The following is a 27,268-nucleotide window of genomic DNA, read 5'->3' on the forward strand; positions in this document are numbered from 1 at the left end:
GACTTTCTATGTGATGAAATAATATGATATTAAATTTAAGTTTTCGCTCGCCAAGGTTCACGAAAATAAAAGAGACGAGTTTCATACAATTTTCTATGAAACGAAAACAAAATTCAGATACTTTTTTATCATATGATTCAGAAACTTATATTTTGACAGCTTTTAAAGTCAAAATGTGGAAAACTTAATTAATCCAACGGAGACAGCCATTTGTTTGACCATTCACAATTGCATGACGTCACGTCCCTGTCCATATTGATGACGTCACAATAGATTTCTGACTGGCCAATAAAAAACGTTTCAGGATATATTACACTAGTAACAATGATGAAAAACATATGACACGGGCGAATTCTCTTCACTGGATAACAGCCCAATACATTTCGTATTTTATGTAATCATATTGTTCATTTGTCTATTCCTATAAAATATTTTAAATCAAACCGCTCAATTCTTAATTTTTGTGATCGTTTCACTCAATATTATCTTAATTTATTTTTCTCACCATTTTCTTCTTACGAGGGACCGATGAATGTGACGTCGTCATAGGTTTTGTTACGTCATATGAACTAGCAGGAGACTCGGTTCTCCAGCTGATTGAAGTTGAACCTGCAACCGACATCATTAGTCTAAAGTGTCACCATCTAGCAGCCAAATTAAATTCCTCGATCCTGAAATTTTGTCCCGCAATCCTAGAACAGTTTATACCTAAACCTTAGGATGATCTATTCCTCGACCATTGGGTTAATTATTCCAGTTTCACGATAATTGAAACGGCGATAAAATGTCAAGCACGTGTGGTCCAATCTGTGACGTATCACTGTGTACGTCATCCAATAATCCAAATAAGATATTCAAGAAGTAATTCTATGATTGAAATCTATTTTTCATGATATCCACTGTCATTTGTTTGGTTCTTGTTGCTTTTAAGTTCTGTTTTCCTTTCCTTCCTAACAGTAAAATGCACAACTGTTGTATCCACCCACACGGCCACCGAATGTTTAATTGTGTATGGATACAGTTATGATTTATTGTCGGATTAAGAGTAGTATTAAAGACCTACTAAGGTGAGGGATAAAATTCTTATTTCAGATTAAACTATGATCCATTTGATATTTTGTTATTTTATACATAACGGAATGAACAAATTAATTAGACAAAACACTTTCAAAGTCCTTTGTGTGTTTGACCTTAATCGTTTTGTATTGAAGGTTAACAACTCTAAGTGTTGGTGTATATATACAGGGAGTTAGGGTTAGACTGGCGGAGTTTTACCTTAATAAATATTAATACACTGTAATTTGTACATAGCTTAGGGTTATTCCTTCGAGAAAAGACTACATGTATACCAACTTTACCCTTTAATTATCTTCTGTTCAAAGGACATGGGGCAGCTTGAGAATTAGGCCGGCTGTATTTTACTTCGTGAGGCGGCTGAATTTGGGTACTCTGCAGTCTCCACAATGTCGTCCGTATATACATCTGATCCGCTGCCGCCATAGAACACTTGAAATGTAGGCGTCCTCCTTCGTTATTCTGATTGCGTTGTCTTTCTGTGCTTTTTTTCTGTCGGTGTCGTTTTGATAGCCATCCTATCGCAGGGATTGAACCTAGTTTTCATCGCGTTTACGGCGATATGAACGCAATTGCATGCAGACAAAATGTCCGTTCATATCACTGCACACGTATTGAAAATTGTTCAATCACTTTATTCACAGCGTTTTTATATAACGGGCATTATTTTGATAATTTTCAAATATACATCAGTCGATGAATGGATTGACTATATTATATCAAAAACGTCTGTGAATGAGACAATATTTTCAGTAATGCCCATTTATTAATTTTATTAATAAGAAACAATTACCTTATTTGCCAAAATCAATTCTTTCTTATTGATCTATTGACTGAAAACAAATTGTCCTCTTGTGACGTATAGTATGGGTATACCATGGTCACCAAGGTGGAGGCGTCTTGCGTATCCATTGTAATACTGCCGTTTTAATCTTTCATGCAGTTTTTTTGTACGCTCCTCTATATCATCTCTCTAAAATAATTACTATTTTAGAAATCTTCAATATCATATTGTACATAATTAATGTCATAACCAAACGAATGGTCAAACACCGTACGTCACCAGAATCTACTGTATGTCAACACGACTAGAGAAGCATGGTGGAACCTCCTATGTCAATAGATGCTTCACAACATTTAGTCGCAAGACAACTATAATTCATACTGATCTGTCAGAGTTACTTCCCTTCTTTTAATTCTGTCAGTTAACGACAGGCCTCATTATAAACTTGACAGCCGATGGGTCCGATAATGACATCTAATAAAAAGCTAATGTTCTAAAGGTTTTTAGCGTGTTGGTTGTTGGATGTGTCGTTTGAAATTGATTATTGTAATAGGTAGATGATCTAGACATTAGCTTATATGTGTACGTGTCGCTTAAGCCTGAATCGAACGTAGACTTCATCTCCGTGACTGCAATTTACGTCAGTATAAACGCAGTGAGGTTCCACGGAGTAACACGCACGTGTTATGTATGTTTTAAATAAAATAATTAACTCGAGGTTATGCCAAAAACTAGTAAAACATCCAACTTAGTCGAATTGAAATTTGTTTTATCAGGTTAACAAAAGCTGACGGACAAAATTGACAATGACAATGACCTAGAATGTCGACAATAATACAAGTCTTTGTCTACTGTTGTCCAACTGATTTACGCGTTCGTGGTAAAGCTGACCGGGAGAATTTTCTCATAGCTAATATACATATAATTTTATCCGTTTACGGTATTAGGATGAAATTATTTTCTCCTTGGTATGTTTACGCCAATAGGTGGCGTTGTGTGTATATTTGCACGTGCGAGTGGTGCAAATATCGGCCTACACGTGGTCGTACCTGGGTTGGTCATTCAGGCGACACAGGTAGCGGTGTGTACACGTGAACATTTTGTCTCCGTTTGTACAGTGTAAATTATCTAATTTAATGGAAGTCGACACAGAAGTTTCTACTGAGAAGTCAGCGGAGGTTTCCCTCAACGACATTTTAAGTCAGCTGAAGGACCAGAAACGGGAGCTTAGAAGTTATTTGGACTCCAGGCTGTCAGTACTTGATAAAACTCAAGATGTTTCTAAGCAAGTTCAAAAGTTGAAGGAGGAAAAAGACACAGTTTGGAAGCGTGAGGGAAACAAAGAACAGTTTAAGTTTAATTCAGAAATTTTAGAGGAAGTTCAACAGGTTCTATGGGCTGTTAATTCCGGTAAAACGGAGTACTCGGTTGAACTTCTTGAGGAGTTAACATGTAAGCTGACTAGGCGTAACAAGTTAATCCGGATAGCGGACACTTCTGAGGCTGGTTGGGGAGCGGTTAAGGAATATGTAGCTAATCCATTAGCGAGTGATTCTGATGACGACCGGAAAATAGCTAGAGCGGACAGCAAAGCAGTTAAAAGGCTGAAAGATAAGAAGAAAAAGACAAAGGACACTAAACGTACACGTACAAACGGGTATAACTATGGGAGACCCAGTTTTGCTACGGGCTCGGCAGGACAAGATAGTTATGTTCGTCCTATCTCTGATAGTGGGAAGCAGCTTTTTCGTGGCCAACAGAGTTTCGGATCACGAGGATGTTTCGGGTGTGGTGAATTCGGCCATATCCGGAGAGACTGCCCAAAGATCTCCAGGCCCGGAAATTCCTAATAAGCTGGATATCAAAGATGGACAGGTGGTAAAAGATAAGTATGATTTTATATCTGATGATATCAATACCCATGATGACAGTTTATTTTCTGAATATTTCGAATATGAACAAGGTCAAATAGACATCAAAGTGAGGGGTCGATTAAAAAGGAACATTTCGTTTTGGAAGTCCATAGAAAGTTCACAGTTTGTATTGGACACTATTGATAACGGTTATAAATTACCTTTTTATTCAGAACCTGTTAGTAGTGAAATGGTTAACAATGTATCCGCACTTAGAAACCAAGATTTTGTTAAGGAAGCTATTTTAGATTTGGAAAAACGTGATTTAGTAGAAAGATGTCAATCAGCGCCTTTGGTTGTAAATCCATTAACTGTTTCAGTACAAAGTAACGGAAAGAAACGTTTGATTTTAGATTTAAGACAGGTTAATATGCATTTGTGGAAGCAGTCTGTCAAATACGATGATCTTAGAACGGCGTTGATTTTTATTGAGAGACAGGGCTGGCTTATTAAATTTGATATTCATTCGGCCTATCATCATATAGATATCTTTTCTCCACATACCGAATATTTGGGATTTTCGTGGATATTTGGTTCAGAAAAGGTATATTTTAAATTTTTGGTTTTGCCTTTTGGCTTATCAACTGCTCCTTACTGTTTTACTAAAGTAACTAGACCGTTAATTGGAAAATGGAGAGGTCAGGGTTTTCAGATATTAATGTATTTAGATGACGGTTTATGTCACAATGTCTGTAGGTCAGAGTTAGTGTTACAGAGTGCAAAGGTCAAAGGTGACTTGATCGAGTCGGGTTTTGTTCCGAAAGTTGACAAATCTATGTGGGATCCGGTTCAGTGTCTATGTTTTCTAGGAGTCGATATTGATACTCTTTTAGGAGTGTTGAGGATACCCGAGCGCCGTATTGAGAAGGCGCGCGCATGTATTACAGACATGTTGAAGTTTGTTTCCAGTGGAAAGGCAGTGCACGTGAAAGCAGTGTCTAGTTTTGTCGGACAGATTATTTCGATGGGTATTGTGCTTGGCAACATTACCCAATTGATGACTAGATGTTTATCTATTTGCATGCTACAGGCACAGTCATGGAATGATAAAATTACGCTAGATCAAGAATGTCTTGCTCAAGTGAGGTTTTGGTTGAATCATCTTGTTTGTATCAATGTAAGAGAAATACGTTACACACCTGAGTGTAATAGGATTGTGTATTCAGATGCTAGTGGGACTGGGTACGGTGGTTATTGTGTAGAGTCACCGGAAGGGGTATCGCACGGGTCTTGGTCACCGTATGAAGCAGGTCAAAGTTCAACTTTTAGGGAGTTAACAGCTGTTTATAGAGTTTTATTGTCTCTAACGCATGTGTTAAGAGGATCTAGAGTAAAATGGTTCTCGGACAATCAGGCTGTTGTGAAGATTGTAGAAAAAGGTAGCATGAAATCTGATTTACAGGACATAGCTCTTGATATCTACCGTTTGATGGTTCAGAATCATATTTCTTTAGAAATGGAATGGGTTCCGAGAGAGGAAAACCAGAGAGCCGATTTTATAAGTAAGTTGGTAGATTACGATGATTGGGCTGTGGCTGATTGTGTATTCCGGGACTTAAATCAAGTCTGGGGTCCTTATGAGGTGGACTGGTTTGCTTCTTGGCACAATGCAAAAATATACCCATTTTATTCCAGGTACTGGAATCCGGGATCCGAGGGTATTGACGCATTTTCGTCAAATTGGTCGGGTAAAAATGGGTGGTTTAACCCACCTGTATACCTTATTTCAAGGGTTGTTAGGTATATGCAAATGTGTGGAGCTTACGGTACTCTGATTGTTCCATTCTGGAAGTCTGGGAGATTTTGGCCATGTATCTGTCCAGATGGTAAGCATTTTATGGGTGGCATTCAGGAGTATAAGTTTTTGGAAACTGGGAAGTCATTTTATGTTCCCTCTCGTTCAGGAAAAGGAATGTTTGGGAATGTTGACTTGAAATTCCGAATGCTTGCTTTGCGGTTAGATTTTCGTCGATAGAATCTCGCACGTATGGACATACAATGTACGTGTATTAGTTATGTATACATCGTACAAATTTGGTCAGCTATTAGTTGTTCATGGTTAGTTTGATTGGTTTTTACATTATTGGTTTTTATTTTGCGGTTCATAAATTGATTTCTTATTATTGTTGGTATGTTATTTATCTATGTTCAAACAATGTGTTTGCTGATGATTCCATAATTTCGTAGTCAGTTTAGGTTGTTACAATATCTGTTGTCGGTTTCTAGCATTGTGTTGTTGATGTTATGACATTTGTTGTCTTTTCCTAGTAGGGTGTTACTGATGTTCATATGACATCATTATAAATTTCCAGCTGACGTTGATATGACATTTGTTGTCGGTTTCCAGCTGTGTGTTGCTGATGTTGATACGACATGTGTTGTCGGTTTCCAGCAGTGTGTTGCTGATGTTGATACGACACATGTGTTGTCGGTTTCCAGCTGTGTGTTGCTGATGTTGATACGACATGTGTTGTCGGTTTCCAGCAGTGTGTTGCTGACGTTGTTACGACATATGTTGTCAGTTTCCAGCTGTGTGTTGCTGATATTGATATGACATCTGTTGTCGATTTCAAGCATTGTGTTGCTGATGTTGACACGTCTTATGTTGTCGGTTTCCAGCAGTGTGTTGCTGATGTTGATACGTCTTATGTTGTCGGTTTCTAGCTGTGTGTTGCTGATGTTGATGCATTTGTTGTCGGTTTTCAGCTGTGTTGCTGATGTTGATATGACAGTGGTTGTCGATTTCCAGCAGTGTGTTGCTGATGTTGTTACGTCATTTGTTGTCTATTTCCAGCACTGTGTTGCTGATGTTTATACAGTTTTTGTTTGTTTCCAGCATTGTGTTGCTGATGTTTTTCATCCAGCAAAATGTCTTTTAATCACCACATTGGTTTTGCTTATAATGTATATCATTTGTTTCTGTTAATTATATATACATGCATATATATAACGATTTTAATATTCGATTTTCTTTTTATTTTATACGATTAGTTTCATATGCCTTGCGGGATGAGTACGCTATGGTACCGGAGCATCTTAAAGAATTAGCTTTGGGGGTCCCCGACCTTCTTCAGAGCTGTAAAGCTGACAGTACGGTTAGAAAGTATTGCTACGGATTCTTACGCTGGCGGAAGGGGGCTAATCAGAATCATTTCAAGGAGGAAAACATCTTTCCCATAAAGCCATTTCATATGTGTATATACTTATCGTTTTTGGTGAAAAACAATGCAAATATTGGTTCTTTGTCAGATGCTATGTATGGCGTTAAATGGGCGCACGATATAGTGGGGAAAATATCTCCTACGATGTCCCTGTTAGTGAGGAATGTGTTTGAGGGAGCGAAAAGGTTATTAGCTAAACCGGTAAAGAAGAAACAGGCAGTTACTATTTCAATTCTTCAGAATGTTTATGATAAAGTTTTTGATAAAAACAATCTGTATAATCAGAGAACTATTACTATGTGTTTATTGTCTTATGCAGGTTTCATGAGGAGCGCAGAGGTACTCGCGTTAAGGAGATCAGACATACAGATACGCGCATCTCACATGGAGATTTTCGTGGAGCACTCCAAGACTGATGTATATCGTGATGGTTCGTGGATCATTGTGAGTAGGATATGTGGTTCCCGATTGTGTCCGGTGGGTAATTTCGAATTATATTTGAAGTTAGCATCTATAGTGGATGAGTCCGAGGAGTTTGTGTTCAGGAATCTCACTAGGTTGAATACAGATACATATGTGTTAAGAAAGTTAAATAAGCCCATGACATATTCGAGGTTCAGGGAGATTTTTATGGAAACGTTTTCTTCAGTGGTTCCGGATATTAAGAAGTTTGGTTTGCATAGTCTTCGTGCTGGAGGAGCATCAGCCGCAGCTAATGCGGGGATACCGGATAGATTATTCAAACGGCATGGACGATGGAAGTCGGAAACAGCCAAAGATGGCTATATTGAAGACAATTTTCGCGAGCGGTTGAATGTTTCTAGGCATTTAAATCTGTAAACGTTTTTCCTAGGAACTTTTTTATTTTATTTAGGTCATGTTTCTTCGGGGCTTCTCAATATCGGACTCTTGCCCGTTCTTTATTCTTCATGCGGTACCTCTGTCGCTGTGAAATACATTCACGTGTTTTCGTTATCTTTATCCTATTGGATAATTTAAAGGAGAAATATAATTTTATCCGTTTACGGTATTAGGATGAAATTATTTTCTCCTTGGTATGTTTACGCCAATAGGTGGCGTTGTGTGTATATTTGCACGTGCGAGTGGTGCAAATATCGGCCTACACGTGGTCGTACCTGGGTTGGTCATTCAGGCGACACAGGTAGCGGTGTGTACACGTGGAAATTTTTTTTTTTTTTGTGGGTTAGGGTGATGTTAAAAAGTATGTAATTGATCTTGAGTATGTACATCTCGTTGAGCAGGCATTAAATATTGCCTTCTGTATACATATGTATTATATATGTGTTTGATTTCATTAAAATCATGCGGTACCTCTGTCGCTGTGAAATACATTCACGTGTTTTCGTTATCTTTATCCTATTGGATAATTTAAAGGAGAATTATTACTACACAGGGCCGGTACTTGAAAGTGTTTCGAGACCAATACCGAAGCCTGTTCCAGATTTAGGGGATTGAGTATTATAATACATATCTGTTTTTCTTGTTACACTAGGGCATACAAGTTGATATGGGATACTTTAATATCAAGATTATAACACTGAAATTAACATCGATAGGATTTTACATGAGTTTAATTTCCTGAATGAGACCAAAGAATGGAATCTGAGGATGTTGCATTTAAGTCGGGATGAAGTTAATCAATTTGTTTTTTAATAGAAACTAACTAATTATTTTTTCACTCAATGACTTCAAAATGTCCTTAGATAACCCTGGCTGTTGATAGGACGTTAAAAAATAAACCAAACCAATTCACAATGTGTTTACTTATGACGTCATCATTCAAACCATGGGAAGCAACATCCTATCGGAGCTTCACGAGTATTTCGGGACATTATACGTGTATTCTAATAACTGTTAATTTATATAAATGACTTGATCCTGCATGCGCAAACCCTTGATTCCATTTCCGGAGTAAAGCTATTAGTCGTGTTTTAAAAGTGTAAAATGTAGCACACCTGTATAATAAGTCCTCGGTCGATTCCGTAACTTAAACACGGAAAAGACCGAGCTGATCTGGCGTGTAATACATGCTATTCAAATAAGATTTCTTTGCTTGGTATGATGTACCAACTTAGCTGACGCGAAATAGATCGGATACCGTTATTCTGGAAAATATGATACAACCAATATGATATTTAAGAGTGTGACGTTTCGACGACAGCACTTCACCTTCATCAGACTAATGACAAAGGTGAAGCGTACTACCGACATTGTAGTGTCCGAGATGGTAATACTTCCTCGGTCATATGTATCATTTTAGAGACGAAAAATCCTAAAAAAAAGACGGTCGAGTATATTACCATCTCGGACACAAGTATTTCAGTGCAAATACGCTTCACACTGGTCATTGGTCTGAAGGCGACATTATAGTCATCGAAACGTGACACCCTTAAATATTACATTGGTTGTGTTATATAACTTACATGTATATCATACGGAAACTGTTATATTTATTATATCACTTGACAACCAGACTAATTTTCCAATTTGATTGAGTTTCTGCAGTACCACTGTCGATAATGATAATATACATATACCAATAACATTGTGTAACGTCATGATTTATTGATAATAGTCTAAATGTCCAAATCGACGACGGCCATTAACCTTAGCCAGGTCGTGTGTTGATCGTTTCCTGTTTTCAACAAATTTTGAAAACACATCGGACATCTTTTAATTTTGCTAGTCGCAGCAAATGATCCTTGTACACCATGGAATGTTCATACATTTTTGCAGGTTGGTGGTTGAGGAGGATCCAAAAAAATAAACTGCAATAAACTTCGTTAAAATACTTTTTATAGTGTTTATGTATGTATGAAAGTTTTTACTACTTATTTGAAGTCAGCTCTAAACCACGATTTTGGTTTGGTTTGTTTTTGTTTAACGTCCTATTAACAGCCAGGGTCATTTAAGGACGTGCCAGGTTTTGGAGTTGGAGGAAAGCCGGAGTACCCGGAGAAAAGTCAGATCTAAACCACGACAAAGTACCCATGAATTGTTCATGCTATACAGTCAATGTTATAATCGGCCTTTCAATACTTTTGCCATGCATTATTGTTTCAAATTTATGAAAAAGAACGCTTTTCTGTTTTCAATTTGAAGAGCGCTTCATAATTTTGTATTTCCCTGGTTGCGAAAATCAAAATCGGCCAGTGGAATTACATGTACCTATAGATGGCTTATCATGTTGGAAAGAGGAAATATTTTCAAAATTTTCACCAAGTTATAACGAAAAGGAAAATGTTACGAAAAGCTATTTAAGTATTTATTTTCTCAAAACTTAATATATTAAGTATACATTTCAAAGATTGAGTCCATTGCTATGCTATGGCTTATTCTGGAGCTGGTTTTCCAAACGGTTGAGAAAGGTAGTCTTGTTGCCAATGATATTCGACATCTGAACAATGATGTGTTGTTCTGTAGAATTGCTTCGTTCCATGTCATCAATGACGCTAAAATAAAAAAAACATGTCACTTAGTATTCGAAAGAAACACACATTACCGGGAAAAACTGAACACAGTTAACCACTAAACATCAGTGAACCACTAAACATCACAGTGAACCACTTAACATCACAGTGAACCACTTAACATCACATTGAACCACTAAACATCACATTGAACCACTAAACAACACAATGAACCACTAAACATCACACTGAACCACACATTGAACCACTAAACATCACATTGAACCACTAAACATCACATTGAACCACTAAACATTACAATGAACCACTAAACATTACAATGAACCACTAAACATCACACTGAACCACGAAACATCACAATGAACCGCTTACCACAGTGAACCACTAAACAACACATTGAACCACTAAACATCAGTGAACCACTAAACATCAAAATGAACCACTAAACATCAGTGAACCACTAAACATAAGTGAACCACTTAACATCACAATGAACCACTAAACATCAGTGAACCACTAGACATCACAGTGAACCACTAACATCAGTGAACCGCTAAACACAGTGAATTGCTGCAACATCACAATGAGCCACTAAACATCAGTGAACCACTAAACATCACAATATACCACTAAACATCAGTGAACCACTAAACATCACAATGAACCACTAAACATCAGTGAACCACTAAACATCACAGTGAACCACTAAACATCAGTGAACCACTTAACATCACAATGAGCCACTAACATCAGTGAACCGCTTAACACAATGAATTGCTGTAACATCACAATGAGCCACTAAACATCAGTGAACCACTAAACATCACAATATACCACTAAACATCAGTGAACCACTAAACATCACAATGAACCACTAAACATCAATGAACCACTTAACATCACAATGAACCACTAAACATCAGTGAACCACTAAACATCACAATGAACCACGAAACAACAGTGAACCACTTAACATCACAATGAACCACTAAACATCAGCGAACCACTAAACATTAGTGAACCACTAAACATCACAATGAACCACGAAACAACAGTGAACCACTTAACATCACAGTGAACCACTAAACATCACAATGAACCACTAAACATCAGTGAACCACTTAACACCACAATGAACCACTAAACATCACAATGAACCACTTAACATCAGTGAACCACTAAACATCACAATGAACCACTAACCATCACAATGAACCACTAAACATTACAATGAACCACTAAACATCACAATGAACCACTAAACATCAGTGAACCACTAAACATTACAATGAACCACTAAACATCACAATGAACCACTAACCATCACAATGAACCACTAAACATTACAATGAACCACTAAACATCACAATGAACCACTAAACATCACAATTAACCACTAAACATTACAATGAACCACTAAACATCACAATGAACCACTAAACATCAGTGAACCACTAAACATCACAAGTGAACCACTAAACATCAGTGAACCACTTAACATCACAATGACCCACTAAACATCAGTGAACCGCTAAACAACACAATGAATTGCTGCAACATCACAATGAACCACTAAACATCAGTGAACCACTAAACATCACAATGAACCACTAAACACTAAACAATCAGTGAACCACTAAACATCACAATGAACCACTAAACATCAGTGAACCACTAAACATCACAATGAACCACTAAACATCAGTGAACCACTAAACATCACAGTGAACCACTTAACATCACATTGAACCACTAAACATCACATTGAACCACTTAACATTACAATGAACCACTAAACAACACAATGAACCACTAAACATTACAATGAACCACTAAACATTACAATGAACCACTAAACATCACACTGAACCACGAAACATCACAATGAACCGCTTACCACAGTGAACCACTAAACAACACATTGAACCACTAAACATCAGTGAACCACTAAACATCAAAATGAACCACTAAACAGTGAACCACTTAACATCACAGTGAACCACTAAACAGTGAACCACTTAACATCACAGTGAACCACTAAACATCAGTGAACCACTTAACATCACAATGAACCACTAACATCAGTGAACCGCTAAACACAATGAATTGCTGCAACATCACAATGAGCCACTAAACATCAGTGAACCACTTAACATCACAACATACCACTAAACATCAGTGAACCACTAAACATCACAATGAACCACTAAACATCAATGAACCACTAAACATCACGATGAACCACTAAACATCAGTGAACCACTAAACATCACAATGAACCACGAAACAACAGTGAACCACTTAACATCACAGTGAACCACTAAACATCACAATGAACCACTAAACATCACAATGAATCACTAAACATCAGTGAACCGCTAAACAACACAATGAATTGCTGCAACATCACAATGAACCACTAAACATCAGTGAACCACTAAACATCACAATGAACCACTAAACATCAGTGAACCACTAAACATCAAAATGAACCACTAAACAGTGAACCACTTAACATCACAGTGAACCACTAAACAGTCAACCACTTAACATCACAGTGAACCACTAAACATCAGTGAACCACTTAACATCACAATGAACCACTAACATCAGTGAACCGCTAAAACACAATGAATTGCTGCAACATCACAATGAGCCACTAAACATCAGTGAACCACTAAACATCACAATATACCACTAAACATCAGTGAACCACTAAACATCACAATGAACCACTAAACATCAATGAACCACTAAACATCACGATGAACCACTAAACATCAGTGAACCACTAAACATCACAATGAACCACGAAACAACAGTGAACCACTTAACATCACAGTGAACCACTAAACATCACAATGAACCACTAAACATCACAATGAATCACTAAACATCAGTGAACCGCTGAACAACACAATGAATTGCTGCAACATCACAATGAACCACTTAACATCAGTGAACCACTAAACATCACAATGAACCACTAAACATCAGTGAACCACTAAACATCACAATGAACCACTAAACCTCAGTGAACCACTAAACATCACAATGAACCACTAAACATCAGTGAACCACTAAACATCACAATGAACCACTAAACATCAGTGAACCACTTAACATCACAATGAACCACTAAACATCACAATGAACCACTAAACATTACAATGAACCACTAAACATCGCACTGAACCACGAAACATCACAGTGAATAATTAAGCGTGACAATTAACCATTCAACATTACAGGAAAACATTAAAGATATGTGAAACAATAAACATCATTCGGTGTCGATTTCTTTTAATATAAGAAGACGACAGCTTGTATTATGGTTATATTATCGAATCTATTTACACACCAAATATTATGGATAAGATAAATCACTTTCCGCCAATCAGTGCCTAGTAAATAGCTGTTAATTATGCTATGGTTACAGTAACATAATACACCTACATTTCCACTCCATCAAGTAAGACCATAACCTTTCTATGGCAGCTATTTTTGGGATACTGAGGATTATTTTATGTTCCTATATAGAAAGGTCTGCACAGGAATACCTTCCATCAAGTTTCATGCTGTTTCGCAAAATATACATCCAGGTGAATTTTTAGCCAACCAGAAGCCAAGACATGGCTCGGATTGCATCATGTGACATGCGCTCAACAAAGTTACCACCAATATACTTATGATGTTTCATAAGAAGCCTCTTTAAAACATTTGTGGTAGGCAGCCACTAACTCTTGCTTAAATGAGAAAGCTTACGAATAAATAATATATACAGTTTTAGAAAGAACTTGTTTGAATATAGTTTTTTTGTTTGTTTGTTTTTTTCGTATGAACATGTGGAAGAGACATTACTTACTTTAAGAGATCAGAAAGTTCTCGTTTTCCTTGAGTTAAAGTGTCTGCAAGACTGTAAACTATGCCCGCATCTGAAAAACAGCAGAGATATGTTAATTTCTTAAATTGCGCTTAACCAGCTCGCAACCTTTCGGACAATTCCGCGTAAACCCGGGACCTTAGCGGAATTAATGGTAAAATACCGAGATGTTGCGATTGATATTTACCTTACCGTTGTGATCTTGTGATATTCAAATAATTATCAGCGAAATTTGGAGTGATTTTTTTGGTGAAAGTCCTGACTTTAACAACAAAAACACGATCTAATTCCCGTCAAGATGAGTTTATGTGTGAATACATGACGAATAAGTAATTCATTCCTCACCACTGTTTGTTTTAAGTAATATAAAGATCGAACTGCATTTTTCTTTGCAAGACTAACAATGAATGTTAAGCGATACGATCCCCTGGCTAATCAACATTGACCAAATAGACAACAAAATATGGAAAGAACTCTTAACATAATCGTAACATAACATCGCCCAGGAAATTTGTACTGAATATGGCAAGAGATACATGTAATAGTTATGAGTAGGAGTTTGAATTAACAGAATTTTATACACGAGATAATTAACAAAGCTAGTAGAGCGATGACGATGGAAATATATTCAAAGAAAGAATATCTTCAATTTGAAACCCAGGCGACTGGTATGCAAAGTTATTCATGAGATCATAGTCGAGAGCAAGTGTATACAGTTTTCGGACAATTAAGAAATGATTATTAAAGTTGGTAGAGGGAGGACATCAAACATCTATTTATAGTAGTAAAATAGCAGGTCACAGATACGTCAGTTTTGACCAAAGGTGATTGAATAACAAATTTACCGAAGATATAATGGTTGTTAGCGAGTGAAGTTCCATGACGATGAGAAAAATAATGAAGCTGGTAGAACAAGGAAATCGGCAATCTATTTATAGTAACGTTATATGTCCTCAGTTTTGGCCCCAAGTGGTGGGTGAAATCTGACGGTGGCTTTGATTTTGACACAAGGTAGGTGGAACTTGAATTCGTGCAATAAATGGTGTCTGTAAGTGTATTGAGTTTTTGATCAGAGCAATCAGGTAAGTAATTTAGTCTGTCCAGCATGGACATAAACAATGATCTATTGTACATGTAGCAGTTGCAATTTGGCCCCAGTTGATTAAAATGCAATTTCGTGCAAGAGATGCTAGTTGTAAGTAACTGTTTGAGGTTTCATGGTAATTGGATCATTACTGGAGTTGGTTTAGAGAGTTTCACTCAATATCTTTTTGTAGTAACAGTGACCTCAATTTTGACCCACTTAAATATGTATATATGGTGAGTGAAATTATTTAGGAGGTAATGAATCCAGTGTATGAATGTGTGTAATACATTGAAAGAAAATAAAGGAATGAAATGTGTAAATGAATGTAAGGTGATGAATGAGAGCCCTCTTGTATGAGGATATATTTGTCAGGATACTGAATCCAGGGCCTCAACCCTGGCAGCAGTCCAAATTGTTAAATGTTCTGGGGCATATCAGAGCAACTTGGTATGCTATTCAAAATAGACACCACACCTTTTCTCTACCACATTGTCCAATCCATATATACTATATACTCACAAACAAGCAAAGAGGTCGTTCTGTTTATAATTTATTTATTAAAAACTTAAAAACAAACAATAAATACATTACAAAATGGTCAGAAGAACTGAATTTGGTAGAAGGTACAGTATGATGGAAAAAAATAAACATAATCCCTTTCAAATCCACTATAGACTGTAAATTAAGATGGTTTCAATATAGAACAATACACAGGATTATAAGTACAAACAAATATCTACATATGATAAACCTAAAGGACTTTCCATTATGTACTTTTTGTAACCGTCATACAGAAACTATAGTCCACATTTTTTGGGAATGCAGACTAGTAGCAATCTTCTGGGAAGATTTCAAAGTATGGCTATATGATGATACTTTAACTAATTTACAATTACATGTTACGGATGTAATCTTGGGAAAGTTACATAAAGATCAAGAAGTCAAATATCTCAATACATTAGTATTAATAGCAAAATTCCATATTTATAAACAAAAAAATAAAAATTGTCTCCCCTGTATTAATGGATTCATAAAAGAACTAGATTTGTATCTAAAAACAGAGGAGGTAATTTACAAAAACAACATGGAGTATGATAGTTTTGTGAAAAAATGGTCTATATAAGTGAATAATTTTTCAGATCTTCTTCACACATATCATAACATGTACTTAAAAGTAAGTCAAAAGTTTTTCTTTTTTTATGCCTTTAAACACAATATATTAAAATGAGAGAAAGCGTGAGTGGAAGGTTGTTTGTTTGTTTGTCTCTGTATTCCAAAAAAAAACCAACCCTTTTTTTTTTTTCTATTCATCACTTAATACGTATTGTACATCTTACTGCTGTAATGATATGTCTGTATTATTATACCATGTAATATAATGTACCTGTATGTATACTATATGTAAAAGGATGAATAAAAAAGATTTCAAAACTGAAAAAAAATGTTCTGGGGCATTAAAATTTCTTGTACCTTAAAAACAAAAACAAAAACAAAAAAAAAAACAAAAAACAAAAAAAAAACAGTGACTTTATTTTTTACCAAAGGTACTTGTGCAAGAGCCGATAATTTTAAATAAGTGTATGAAGTTTCAGGACAATTTGGACATCAACGAAGTCGATAGAGCGAGGATGCCGTTGGGATTACGTGGTAAATATCCCTTTCTACCACAATATACTGTGTTATTCCACTCTCAAGCCATTGTATAAATGTGCAAACTGTTGGATATATTTAGGTTAAATTCCATTGGTAGTAATTGACCTTTCGGTCTTTTGATTGGTAAAGAATTCGAACTTTCACCCAAACTGCAATTGTTATTGACGTCTTCAATAATCGACTGACGTCACATCACCGGGTCCCGGCCGTCACCTGTACACCTTATTTGTATACGCTAAAAAAGACTTGGCCACGATTCCCTTCGATTTAAGCCGATATTATTGTGGTAGAAACAGGTCACACGACGCGTAATTTTTTTATATGGAAATTATTTCACACTCGTAAGTTATTTTTTAAAAGTTGCGAAAGAAACTCGCTACAGCTCGTGTCTTTTGTAACTTTAAAAAAAAATAACGTACAAGTACAGTATGCAAAGAATTTCATATCCAACAACCGCTCGTTGTGTAACCTCTATATATCCCCTCGCCGATAAGTTGAATGAAGTTTGAGAAATATCTATTAAATACTTCATGAAAAAGGTTAACAAACTTCCAACTGTAAAAATCGAAGATGGCTATTTCGATTTCCCAATCACTCAAATTTGAATTGGCATATCGAGGTACCAAAATCGATCTATCAAAACATTAATTCCATGTTGGTAGAGTGAAGGACAGGATACAATAATTTTGTGTTTGTATTCATTTTTTTTATTTGAATTTTATATTTTCAATTTTATTCAATGGGTTAAAATTTGTATCGTGTTTTTTTTTGTATTTGTATTACATATCTGAATATAAATAACTTTTTACAATAAAATGGTTCGGTTATGAAATAAAAATGTGATAGATAGCACACAATATATATACAGAATTTTGAATATGAATTATCTTCTTTAGCATACAAATGTGGAATTTAGAATATATATAATTAAACATTAATATTGAAATAAAGATAACGAATAATATACAATCCAAATTGAAACTGATTAATACAAATTGGAAATATACAATATAAATAAAAACAAATTGAATATAAACATAGTGCAACGTTTGACATGCCTCATATATAGAGTGAGTGGAATATTTTAATGAGTTACCTGTTGGTGATGGGACCGAGCCAAATGCACGTGTAAATAGTGTCATGGTGTCTGCTACTTCACTTGGCGCTGGAGAATTAAATGGTAAACTGTCACGAGTTATATAATCTATAAAAACACTTTATAAAATCATAAACATTTTCAAATGTTGAGAAAAGATGAATGTGTATATGACGTTATTATATATCGAAGAAAATGTATGAAAAATGGCTAATTACATATTGTATCTCTCCAGTTAGGGACTTCGTTCGAATAGAAGATCTCGACCTTTAGATACCAGTAACGATCTACATAGAGGTATTCTAACTACAATACATTAAGAGTCCTACAGATTTCACTCACTGAGAATACTCAGTAGAAGTTCGGGGGGCTCTTTGACGCCCACCAATGTCAAACTTTGTTCGTATGCCTCTGTCTTGTTCATGACTTCAGTGGCGTAGTCCAAGATAATGCTCTCCAGATCCTTCAACATCAAGTCCACCTTCGGGTCATCCATGTCTATTGGACTGGTGAGACCGTTAAAGGGGAGTCGAAACAGAAGGTCAAGGTCACCGATCACGCGAGAGGAGATGTATCCAGTCTTAAGCATTTTAAAATAACTGTAAATCAAACAGTCATCTGTTATAAATCAAGCCGACAGGCTACACGTTCAGAAACATTCTTTTTCTGTAAAAAAAACTTGGCAGATTTTTATTATATTTGGCAATTATTTACACTAATGATTTTTTTTCTTAACTTAAGCCAATATATCAATTTATTGTCTAATTTGTCAATTGCATCACAATTCTAAATTTTTAAAACCCTGAGGATTATTTTTGCTTATCGCTGCACGAACGGATAGAATCTATTAGTTTCCTTATAATTTGTAAAAACATGGAGTTTGCAGTATAAGTAAAGGTAGATAACCCTATCATAATTATTGGATGGATTATCTCCCTTGTCACAAATGCATATTATGGTCAGCAATAAAAATTGGTTAAATTGCGATCCGTATACTGAATGCTTGCTTATTTTATTTTAGATCTAGATTATTATGAAAATACCCCACTTCTAAATGGAACACTATCACACCCATGATAAACCAACATCATACACGTACAAATTCCATTAAAAATACAATTTCACTCAGCTAAATCAATCACACAGCATCATTGTACATATATTTAATTTTATGTTAGAACCTGTATTCGGCAATGAGGGCGAAGGCATGACTTACTGATCAGAGAAATGGCTAGCAACAATCTTATGGATACCAATTAAGTCATTCGCCGAAGTGCACTTTAGTACCTCCGGGAATATACCAAGAAATTGACTTAGTATACCCCACATTTTATTTGCGAGGTCATTGGAAGACAGTTGTCCACTTGTATCAAAAACTTCTTGGGTTTTAGTTCTGACGATATGCAACAACCAGTCTAAATCTGGAAAAAAAAGAACAATGCAGGTTTATCAAATATTTTGTTTATAATAACGTTGTATTGCTCCCTAATTCCTAGGAATAAGTTGACAATTTTAATAATTTTGTTTGAATCTGGCTCCTTTTGTTTCGAGCCTTCCGATTGGTTAATCTGACTCAGTAACTTTATTTGAGTTTTAATCAATACTTGTCTTACAAATATTTTATAACAGAAGTGTGGGATTATAACACATTCAGTGATGGGATACTTCTTTCTATTTCACTGTTAAAAATAATCTATATCTTCACCCTGCTAAGTAATAACAATTGCTTCAAACGACATTATTTTTATCATTCAAACATCGCTGAAACTGATGGGTACCATTTTATAAAGAAATAAGAACACTTTACTTTCAAATGATTAATAAGAGTTGAGTAACTTAACACGTACATCGGAACTCTAGCCGTTGAAGAGTGACAACGATCTCTTTGAACACAGTCTCGTGCACGCCATGCACGATGTGTGGACACAGCATCACCATATCCTGTCTTGACGGGAAATGTCGAACTACGATCTTCACGACTTGACTCAACATGGACTTATCGTCAGTACGCATCATGGCATCCAATTGTTTCGACATTGCATCTATAACACAATGTCTCGTCATTTGAGGTTATTCTTGTTTAAATGTTTGGATAAAGTCCAGATGTTAGTACTGGTAAAATGTTTGAGTAAAGTTCATATGTTGGTATTGGTAAAATGTTTGGGTAAAGTTAAGATGTTAGTACTGGTAAACTGTTTGGGTAAACATTATATTAGTACTGGTAAGATATTTGGGTAAATTTCTGGTATTAGTACTGGTAAAATGTTTGGGTAAAGTCCAGATGATAGTACTGGTAAACTGTTTGGGTAAACATATTAGTACTGCTAAGATTTTGGGGTAAATTTCTGGTTTTAGCACTGGTAAAATGTTTGGGTAAACGACAGATGCTAGTACTGCTAAGATTTTTGGGTAAATTTCTGGTATTAATACTTGTAAAATGCGCTACCTAGATACTATATCTGTAGACGTTACATACCGACGATCTGACAATTATACACATGTCTATTCATGTGACAGTTCTTGTGGAAATGGCGCGAGCTGACGTTGACTTTAAAGAGCTATCTCAATGAAGCATGCTGCCTAAGACACCCTACAGGACACCACAGCCGGTCAATTAAGAAATATTGAAAAATTGAAGAATAGTCGTCATTCCCTTCGACGCCGAATTTAGAACCGTTTGATAGGTTGCGCGCCTCTAACTAGCTGGAATACCCACACTCGTCTCAAAACAAGACATTCACTTTTTACCGTATACTTACAAATAAACACCCTCTGGTACATTGTCACAGTACAATTGCCCCTTTTATCCAAGATTATTCGCGCCAAGTCACCAATTAACAGATCCATGGTTAAACCGGGATTCTGGATATAGGCAAAGGTGTTCGCAGCTCTTTGTAATGCCGTTTTAAAGGTCATGTTGGGAATCTGAAATGAATCTTGAAAAGGGGAGGCAATTTAATTATATATATTCCGATTTATGAAGAACACCTTGTCACAGTTTCATTCGTTACTTGTGTATGCAAGTGCGCTTAAATTGTGATGTCATTTAGATTACACGAAAAAATATCGACTCTTTTAACATGTAAAATATTGCTTAAAGCTCTAAACTACACTTTCGAATTCCGCGTTTCCAAGCAATATGGCTTCTGTCCTGCAATTTCATTATTTTATTGCAAGATTTCGAGATTTGATGCATAGTTCACCTAGACCAGTATAGCCGTTTGTAGAGAACACTCTAGTCTCCTAGTGATGTCCCCTGTGCAAAATTCAATTTGTTTTAATGCAAATTGTATGACTTAGAAAGATTAAATATGCCTTAAGTTTGGTCTTCTCTTGTTTGGAAATGCAGATCTTTTTGAAGACCTTAACTCTCTTGTGTTCCGACATGTGCAAAACTACATCAAATCTAGCAATATATTTTGAAGTCTATTCTTGAATTTTTTTTCTTACGAACTTGTGTCTATGTCAGATATTCTATATGTTTATGCCTATCTCAATGTTTTCATGTAATATATTTGTATGATGGGAGAGGGCATCTATAAGTTGAAAAAACTGTCTCTATTTGGGCAATGACATATATTTAAAGCCAAAGTAAAAAAAGTAACTCAAATTAGCGTTATAAAACCTATGGTCACATTTTATTTACAAATACTAATCAATATTAATTCTACAAATCATGTGATATGAGTCACAGCTACTCTTATTTTTATTTCTATTTTAGTCCTAATTGAAGCTATATCGAAGCTTAGGAAAGGTCTTGATGTGAGAGGGATTCATGTTGCTACCCCCCCCCCCCCCCCCCCCCCCCCAAAAAAATAAATATAATGAAAAAGAAAGAAATGCAATTGCTACATATGTGTCACGACTCCACCCCGTCCATTCTGAAACTTGTCCAATACTTACCTATTGCATTCGTCACTTCCGGGAACCCCTTCATGCGCTTATCGAGCAGTTTCTCCAGTATTGGACACTCGACCCAGTGTTGGTATTGCAATGGCACTTGCGTTGGCGTGGTAGCTGTGGTCGTGGGAACATCGGTACTAAAAGTCCTGTCACCGAATTGCCGGTACTGGGACAGTTCGTGTAACTTGAATGACGAAGCCTTGCGCGATATTGATGAACCGGAAGTACCTGTTGATGGAATGTCAACAACTAGGAAATACATGACGGATTATATTACGACAGCCGTTATACGTGTGCTGCTGATGCGACAATATTTGAAAGATATATAGGTATTTGCCTCTGACTATAATTTGTTCCTATTAAACGCATTTAACTTAAGTTCTTTTCTGAATTTTTGTATTCATATAGCAGAGCGAATGATTAAATACATTTAAATCACTGCTCCACCAGGGATCTATCCCGGTCCCACTTACGTGAGCTAGAGAGAAGATCTCTCTAGCCGAGCGGTATATTGTGGATAGTATTTACCATGGTTGCATATACTCCCCCTCCTGGAAAGAACTCGTCCTCGAATTTCAAGGGGTTATAGCGATGCTTTCTCAAGTATCGCTAATTATAATTCTCGAGCTTCTACCTTGGCGCCAATCTTACAGAGCGCATGGTTAATTTAATTTAAATCACTGCATTCGCCAGGAATCGAACCCTGGACCTCTGGCTTACTAGTCTCTAGCCGCGCGGTATACATTCGTAATAACTTAAATCATTTAAAAATGTGTAGTACGTATATGCATAATTTGTCAAAATGGTTTTCATAGCTGTATACAAATTGTATTACTGTTATTTAATCGTGTCGAGGCTCTCACGGATGGCATTCATTAACAAGAGCTAGCCCCATGGGCCTAAACGGTCACCTGAGATTTGAAATATTTCGGTAAATTTAATTTACCCTTTTTGGCCCCGCCCATCAGCCCCTAGAGTCAGTCAGGGCCAACATGTGTATACCATTAAGCTGTCATCCAATGCTGATAATGTTAACAAAGTTGAATGAATTTCAATAGAAATCAAACAAATCATAGTCAAAAATGTGATTTTCCTATACAAACTATAGTAAAATTTACCCCCTCCCCAGGGACAAACTTGTGACCCAGGGACATGAAATTCATAAATCTAGTAAAGTACCATAAGACCCTTTCACCTATGAAGAGTATTTGATTCTACCTTATTTGGGTCTTGAGAAGATTTTTTTTTAAATTTCAGTCAATTTGACCCTTTTTAGCCCCGCCCATCAGCCTCTGGGGGTCAGTCAGGGCCAACATGTGCATACCATCAAACTGCCATCCCGAGCTGATAATGTTAACCAAATAAGAATGAATTCCAATAGAAATAAAACAAATCATACCCAAAAATGTGATTTCCCTATACAAACTATAGTAAAATTTACACCCTCTCCAGGGGCAAATGTGTGACCCCCAGGGTCATGAAATTCACAAATTTGGTAAAGCACCTTAATACTCTTCCATCTATGAAAAGTATTTGATTCCATCATATCTGAGATTAGAGAAGAAGAGTTTTGAAATTTCAGTGAATTTGACTCTTTCTAGCCCCGCCCATCAGCCCCTGGGGGTCAGTCAGGGCCAACATGTGCATACCATCAAACTGCCATCCCAAGCTGATAATGTTAACCAAATACGAATGAATTCCAATAGAAATAAAACAAATCATAGCCAAAAATGTGATTTCCCTATACAAACTATAGTAAAGTCTACCCCCTCCCCAGGGGCAAAAGTCAGACCCCTGGGTCATGAAATTCACAATTTTGGTAAAGCACCTTAAGACTATTCAATCTATGAAGAGTGTTTGATCCCACCATATCTGAGAATAGAGAAGAAGATTTTTGAAGTTTTAGTCAATTTGACCCTTTTTAGCCCCGCCCCTCAGGCCCCTGGGGGTTGGGGCCATATAATTCACAATTTTGGTTGGCCTTTAGCCATATAAGCTTCCTGCCAAATTTAATTGAATTTGGTTAAGGGGTTTTTGAGAAGAAGTCGAAAATGTAAATTGTTGTTATTTCGTCACACAAAGCGACAAAACAAAGATTGTCGTTATTTCATCACACAAAGCGACAAAACAAAGATTGTCGTTATTTCGTCACGCAAAGCTACAAAACAAAGATTGTCGTTTTTTCGTCACACAAAGCGACAAAACAAAGATAGTCGTTATTTCGTCACGTAAAGCGACAAAACAAAATAGTCGTTATTTCGTCACGTAAAGCGACAAAACAAAATACATCTTTATTTCGTCCCGCAAAGCGACAAAACAAAATACATCTTTATTTCGTCCCGCAGAGCGACAAAACAAAGATTGTCGTTATTTCGTCCCGCGGAGCGAGACAACGATTTTTATCGTTATTTTGTCCCGCGGAGCGATAGAACGATTTTTATATTTTGTTTCGCTTAGCTACAGAGCGATGATTATCGTTGTTTTTCCCAGTAGAGCGGCATATTTTGGATTATCGTTATTTCGCCCAATAAAGCGACAGAACGAGGATCATCGGGGCGAATGTGTCAGGCCATTAAACGGCGACTTTGCTTTCCAGGTTATATTTCATTATTTCCATTTGTGTCTATGTTCAGCAGAGTAAAAAGACGATAAAAATATTTCCTGATCGATAGTTGTAAGGTACAATGTTTTTGAAATGTCACGCAGAATTTCTTTTATCTGCACCGAAATATTTGCGACACCAGACCAGTTTCGGGAGATTTTCACATTTTTATAAAGTAGTACACTATATTTCCTCTCCCGAATTTGATCGTCATATAGTCTAACAGCTGGTGTAGGAGCAAGAGGAAACTCTGACTAGACACTTTCCTTGAAAAGGAATGTCAACTTTTTTCATAATGCTGATATAAAATGGCATATTCATACACAGACTGCAATGTGAACCTTTCTCATCGGTGTCTAGTTCACGGAGACATTAGATCTAATGGACGACAAGTCAACAGCAGTGACATCATGATCGGGCTGATAATTCCCGCGGAAAGTCGAGTCAGTCTCGATTTTGCGAGATGATGTAATTTTAGGAATGAGTGCGCATTCATATAGAACATCAAAGTATTCCATTTTGATAATTTTTATTGATATCACAAGCGTTTTTGACGAATTTCTAGTTGATTCTTATACTTTCTGAAAGCCGGTGATTTCGGAGGCCATACAATCAGATAAATCGTCAGGAATAGAAAACTTTTCAAACAAAAACTTTTATAATAGGAGCGGTTATCGATGAAATGTATCAAAATAAACAAGTTTGATAAATAAGCGTTGCCCAGTTTGTAAACAAATTGATACATTATATCACATACTTTTCTGGCCGTTGATTTGACCATGTAATTTTTGGCTTAAAAAAATTCAGGTGAGTGCATTTTAATAGATTTACTCAACATGGGAATGCCTTTGTTTTATCGGTCGGGTCATAATCAACCTATACCATTTTGATCACAGTATGAGACAAAAGAATTATTAAAATGACATATTTTTGCAGGATTTAAAGCATTTAAAACAAACATAAAAAGAACTGATCGCTCAAATCACATACCTGTCCATAGACCTGCACAACAGCATACCATTACAACGACAGGGAAACAGGGGTACATCGTTCCTGGTCTCCGGGTGTACTGTCCGCTAGGCTGTGTTACATGTACAGGTATGTGCATTTACGTAACACATCTGTGGTAGGATGCACGTGACATACACCAGCACGTGTATATAGCTCGGTTAGGAATGTGACGTCACTAATGTATTGTGAAAAGCCACACGTATGACCGGTTTGGATAAAATTCAAGACAAGCACATGTCCATCGGAAATTGATCTCTTGTGCTCTGTTTCTCTCTCATGAAATTCCACAAATCGATTCTCCGATAAAATTCCTAATCTCGGAACACTTGCCTGTCCTTTGTTAAACTTAACTAGTTAGTAAATCCGAGCTGTGAGCGCCTTTCAAGGGTTCTAAGCCCAAATATAGTAATATACCCCCAAAACCAACACTCCTCCTGTTTGGTATCCTCGTTTTGTACGTTTTGTAGTTACATTGCAGCTATTTCATTTTTTAATATTATTTTTACCCAAATTTTACACTGTGACTATACATTACAAAAAAACCTAACAGTTTTTGAACGAGAATTTCAAGTATTTTATTACACTTTCTGCATCCATATTTGGTATACTCTATTAGAAATCTACAAGGGTACTAATCTACACATGAACATTAACTCAACAACCGTTTATTGTGCACTGCATGTTTTTTTGTTTTTTTTTGGGGGGGGGGGGGGGGGGGGGGGGGGGGGAGGGCTGGTTGGGTGGTTGGGGGTGGGGGTGGGGGGTGGTTGGACGCAACAATTTTGTACTCATATGTCGCGATGTTGGAAAGACGGACCTCACGGGACCCAGACAAAACAAGACTGTTATTCTCCATTTTCTTTAACACAACGATTGGTTTGAGTAGAAGGATAACACAACCAAATGTGTTCTTTGATTTATAATGAAGTACTGGTTACACTACTTATTCATGCATACTGATACTGCATCTATATTGACGAAAAATCTATATACGCGAATAATAGAACCACAATACGAAAGACGAATACCTGTGTTAATAGTTTGACAATGATTTCCATAACAAAAATATTTCAGGATGTATATCGTTAGTTCTTTCACTACCTGTATCTTCATTGAATTTCTTCAAAATACATTCAATGCATGATCATACAAGAATTGAATGCGTCTTGATAAAGAGATATTGTTTGCAGGTATGTTCAAATACATATGTATGTGAATATGGAATTACACGGATTTTGGAGCTATAACAACCAACAATACCTACTCCGCGTCGATACATTTTGCCCAGTTCTGTATCAAAACTATGAACAGAACGTGAAAATATCTGGGGTTTTTTTAACTTTAAAAATCGTCATATACAGACTTATACATAAATTATAAGCGATAGATTTCAGTGTTTATAGATAATGCTTTCACTCTAGTGAACCATCTCGTAATAGTGACGGGTCGATATCACCCTATTAACTTTATTGTACGATAATCTATCCTCACGATCATGTGCATTATTCACAGTGTCAATTAAACGCTTGCTTTAACACAGGGAAACTAAACGGAATGATGACATAGAATGTAATATGTTTGCGTCCTTAGTGATAGTACATGTACTGGTTTACCCCTCTGTTCACGGTTTAAGTTAATGTCCAAACTGT

At 36.4% G+C, this 27,268-nt stretch overlaps 1 protein-coding gene across 1 annotated transcript; it reads right to left on the bottom strand.

Annotated features, from left to right (window-relative positions):
• Positions 1 to 10,205: 10,205 nt before the first annotated feature.
• Positions 10,206 to 25,751, bottom strand: LOC117321863. The gene is made up of 9 exons (XM_033876461.1): positions 25,599 to 25,751; positions 22,007 to 22,234; positions 20,863 to 21,039; positions 19,951 to 20,145; positions 19,320 to 19,524; positions 18,446 to 18,702; positions 18,104 to 18,172; positions 14,250 to 14,319; positions 10,206 to 10,405 (listed from the first exon to the last, which is right to left on the bottom strand). Exons 1-9 carry the CDS (start codon positions 25,714 to 25,716, stop codon positions 10,279 to 10,281), a joined length of 1,446 nt encoding a protein of 481 aa, XP_033732352.1. The 5' UTR covers positions 25,717 to 25,751; the 3' UTR covers positions 10,206 to 10,278.
• Positions 25,752 to 27,268: the final 1,517 nt, after the last annotated feature.

Source organism: Pecten maximus, chromosome 2 (genome assembly GCF_902652985.1).
Source record: "Pecten maximus chromosome 2, xPecMax1.1, whole genome shotgun sequence".
Classification (NCBI taxonomy): domain Eukaryota; kingdom Metazoa; phylum Mollusca; class Bivalvia; order Pectinida; family Pectinidae; genus Pecten; species Pecten maximus.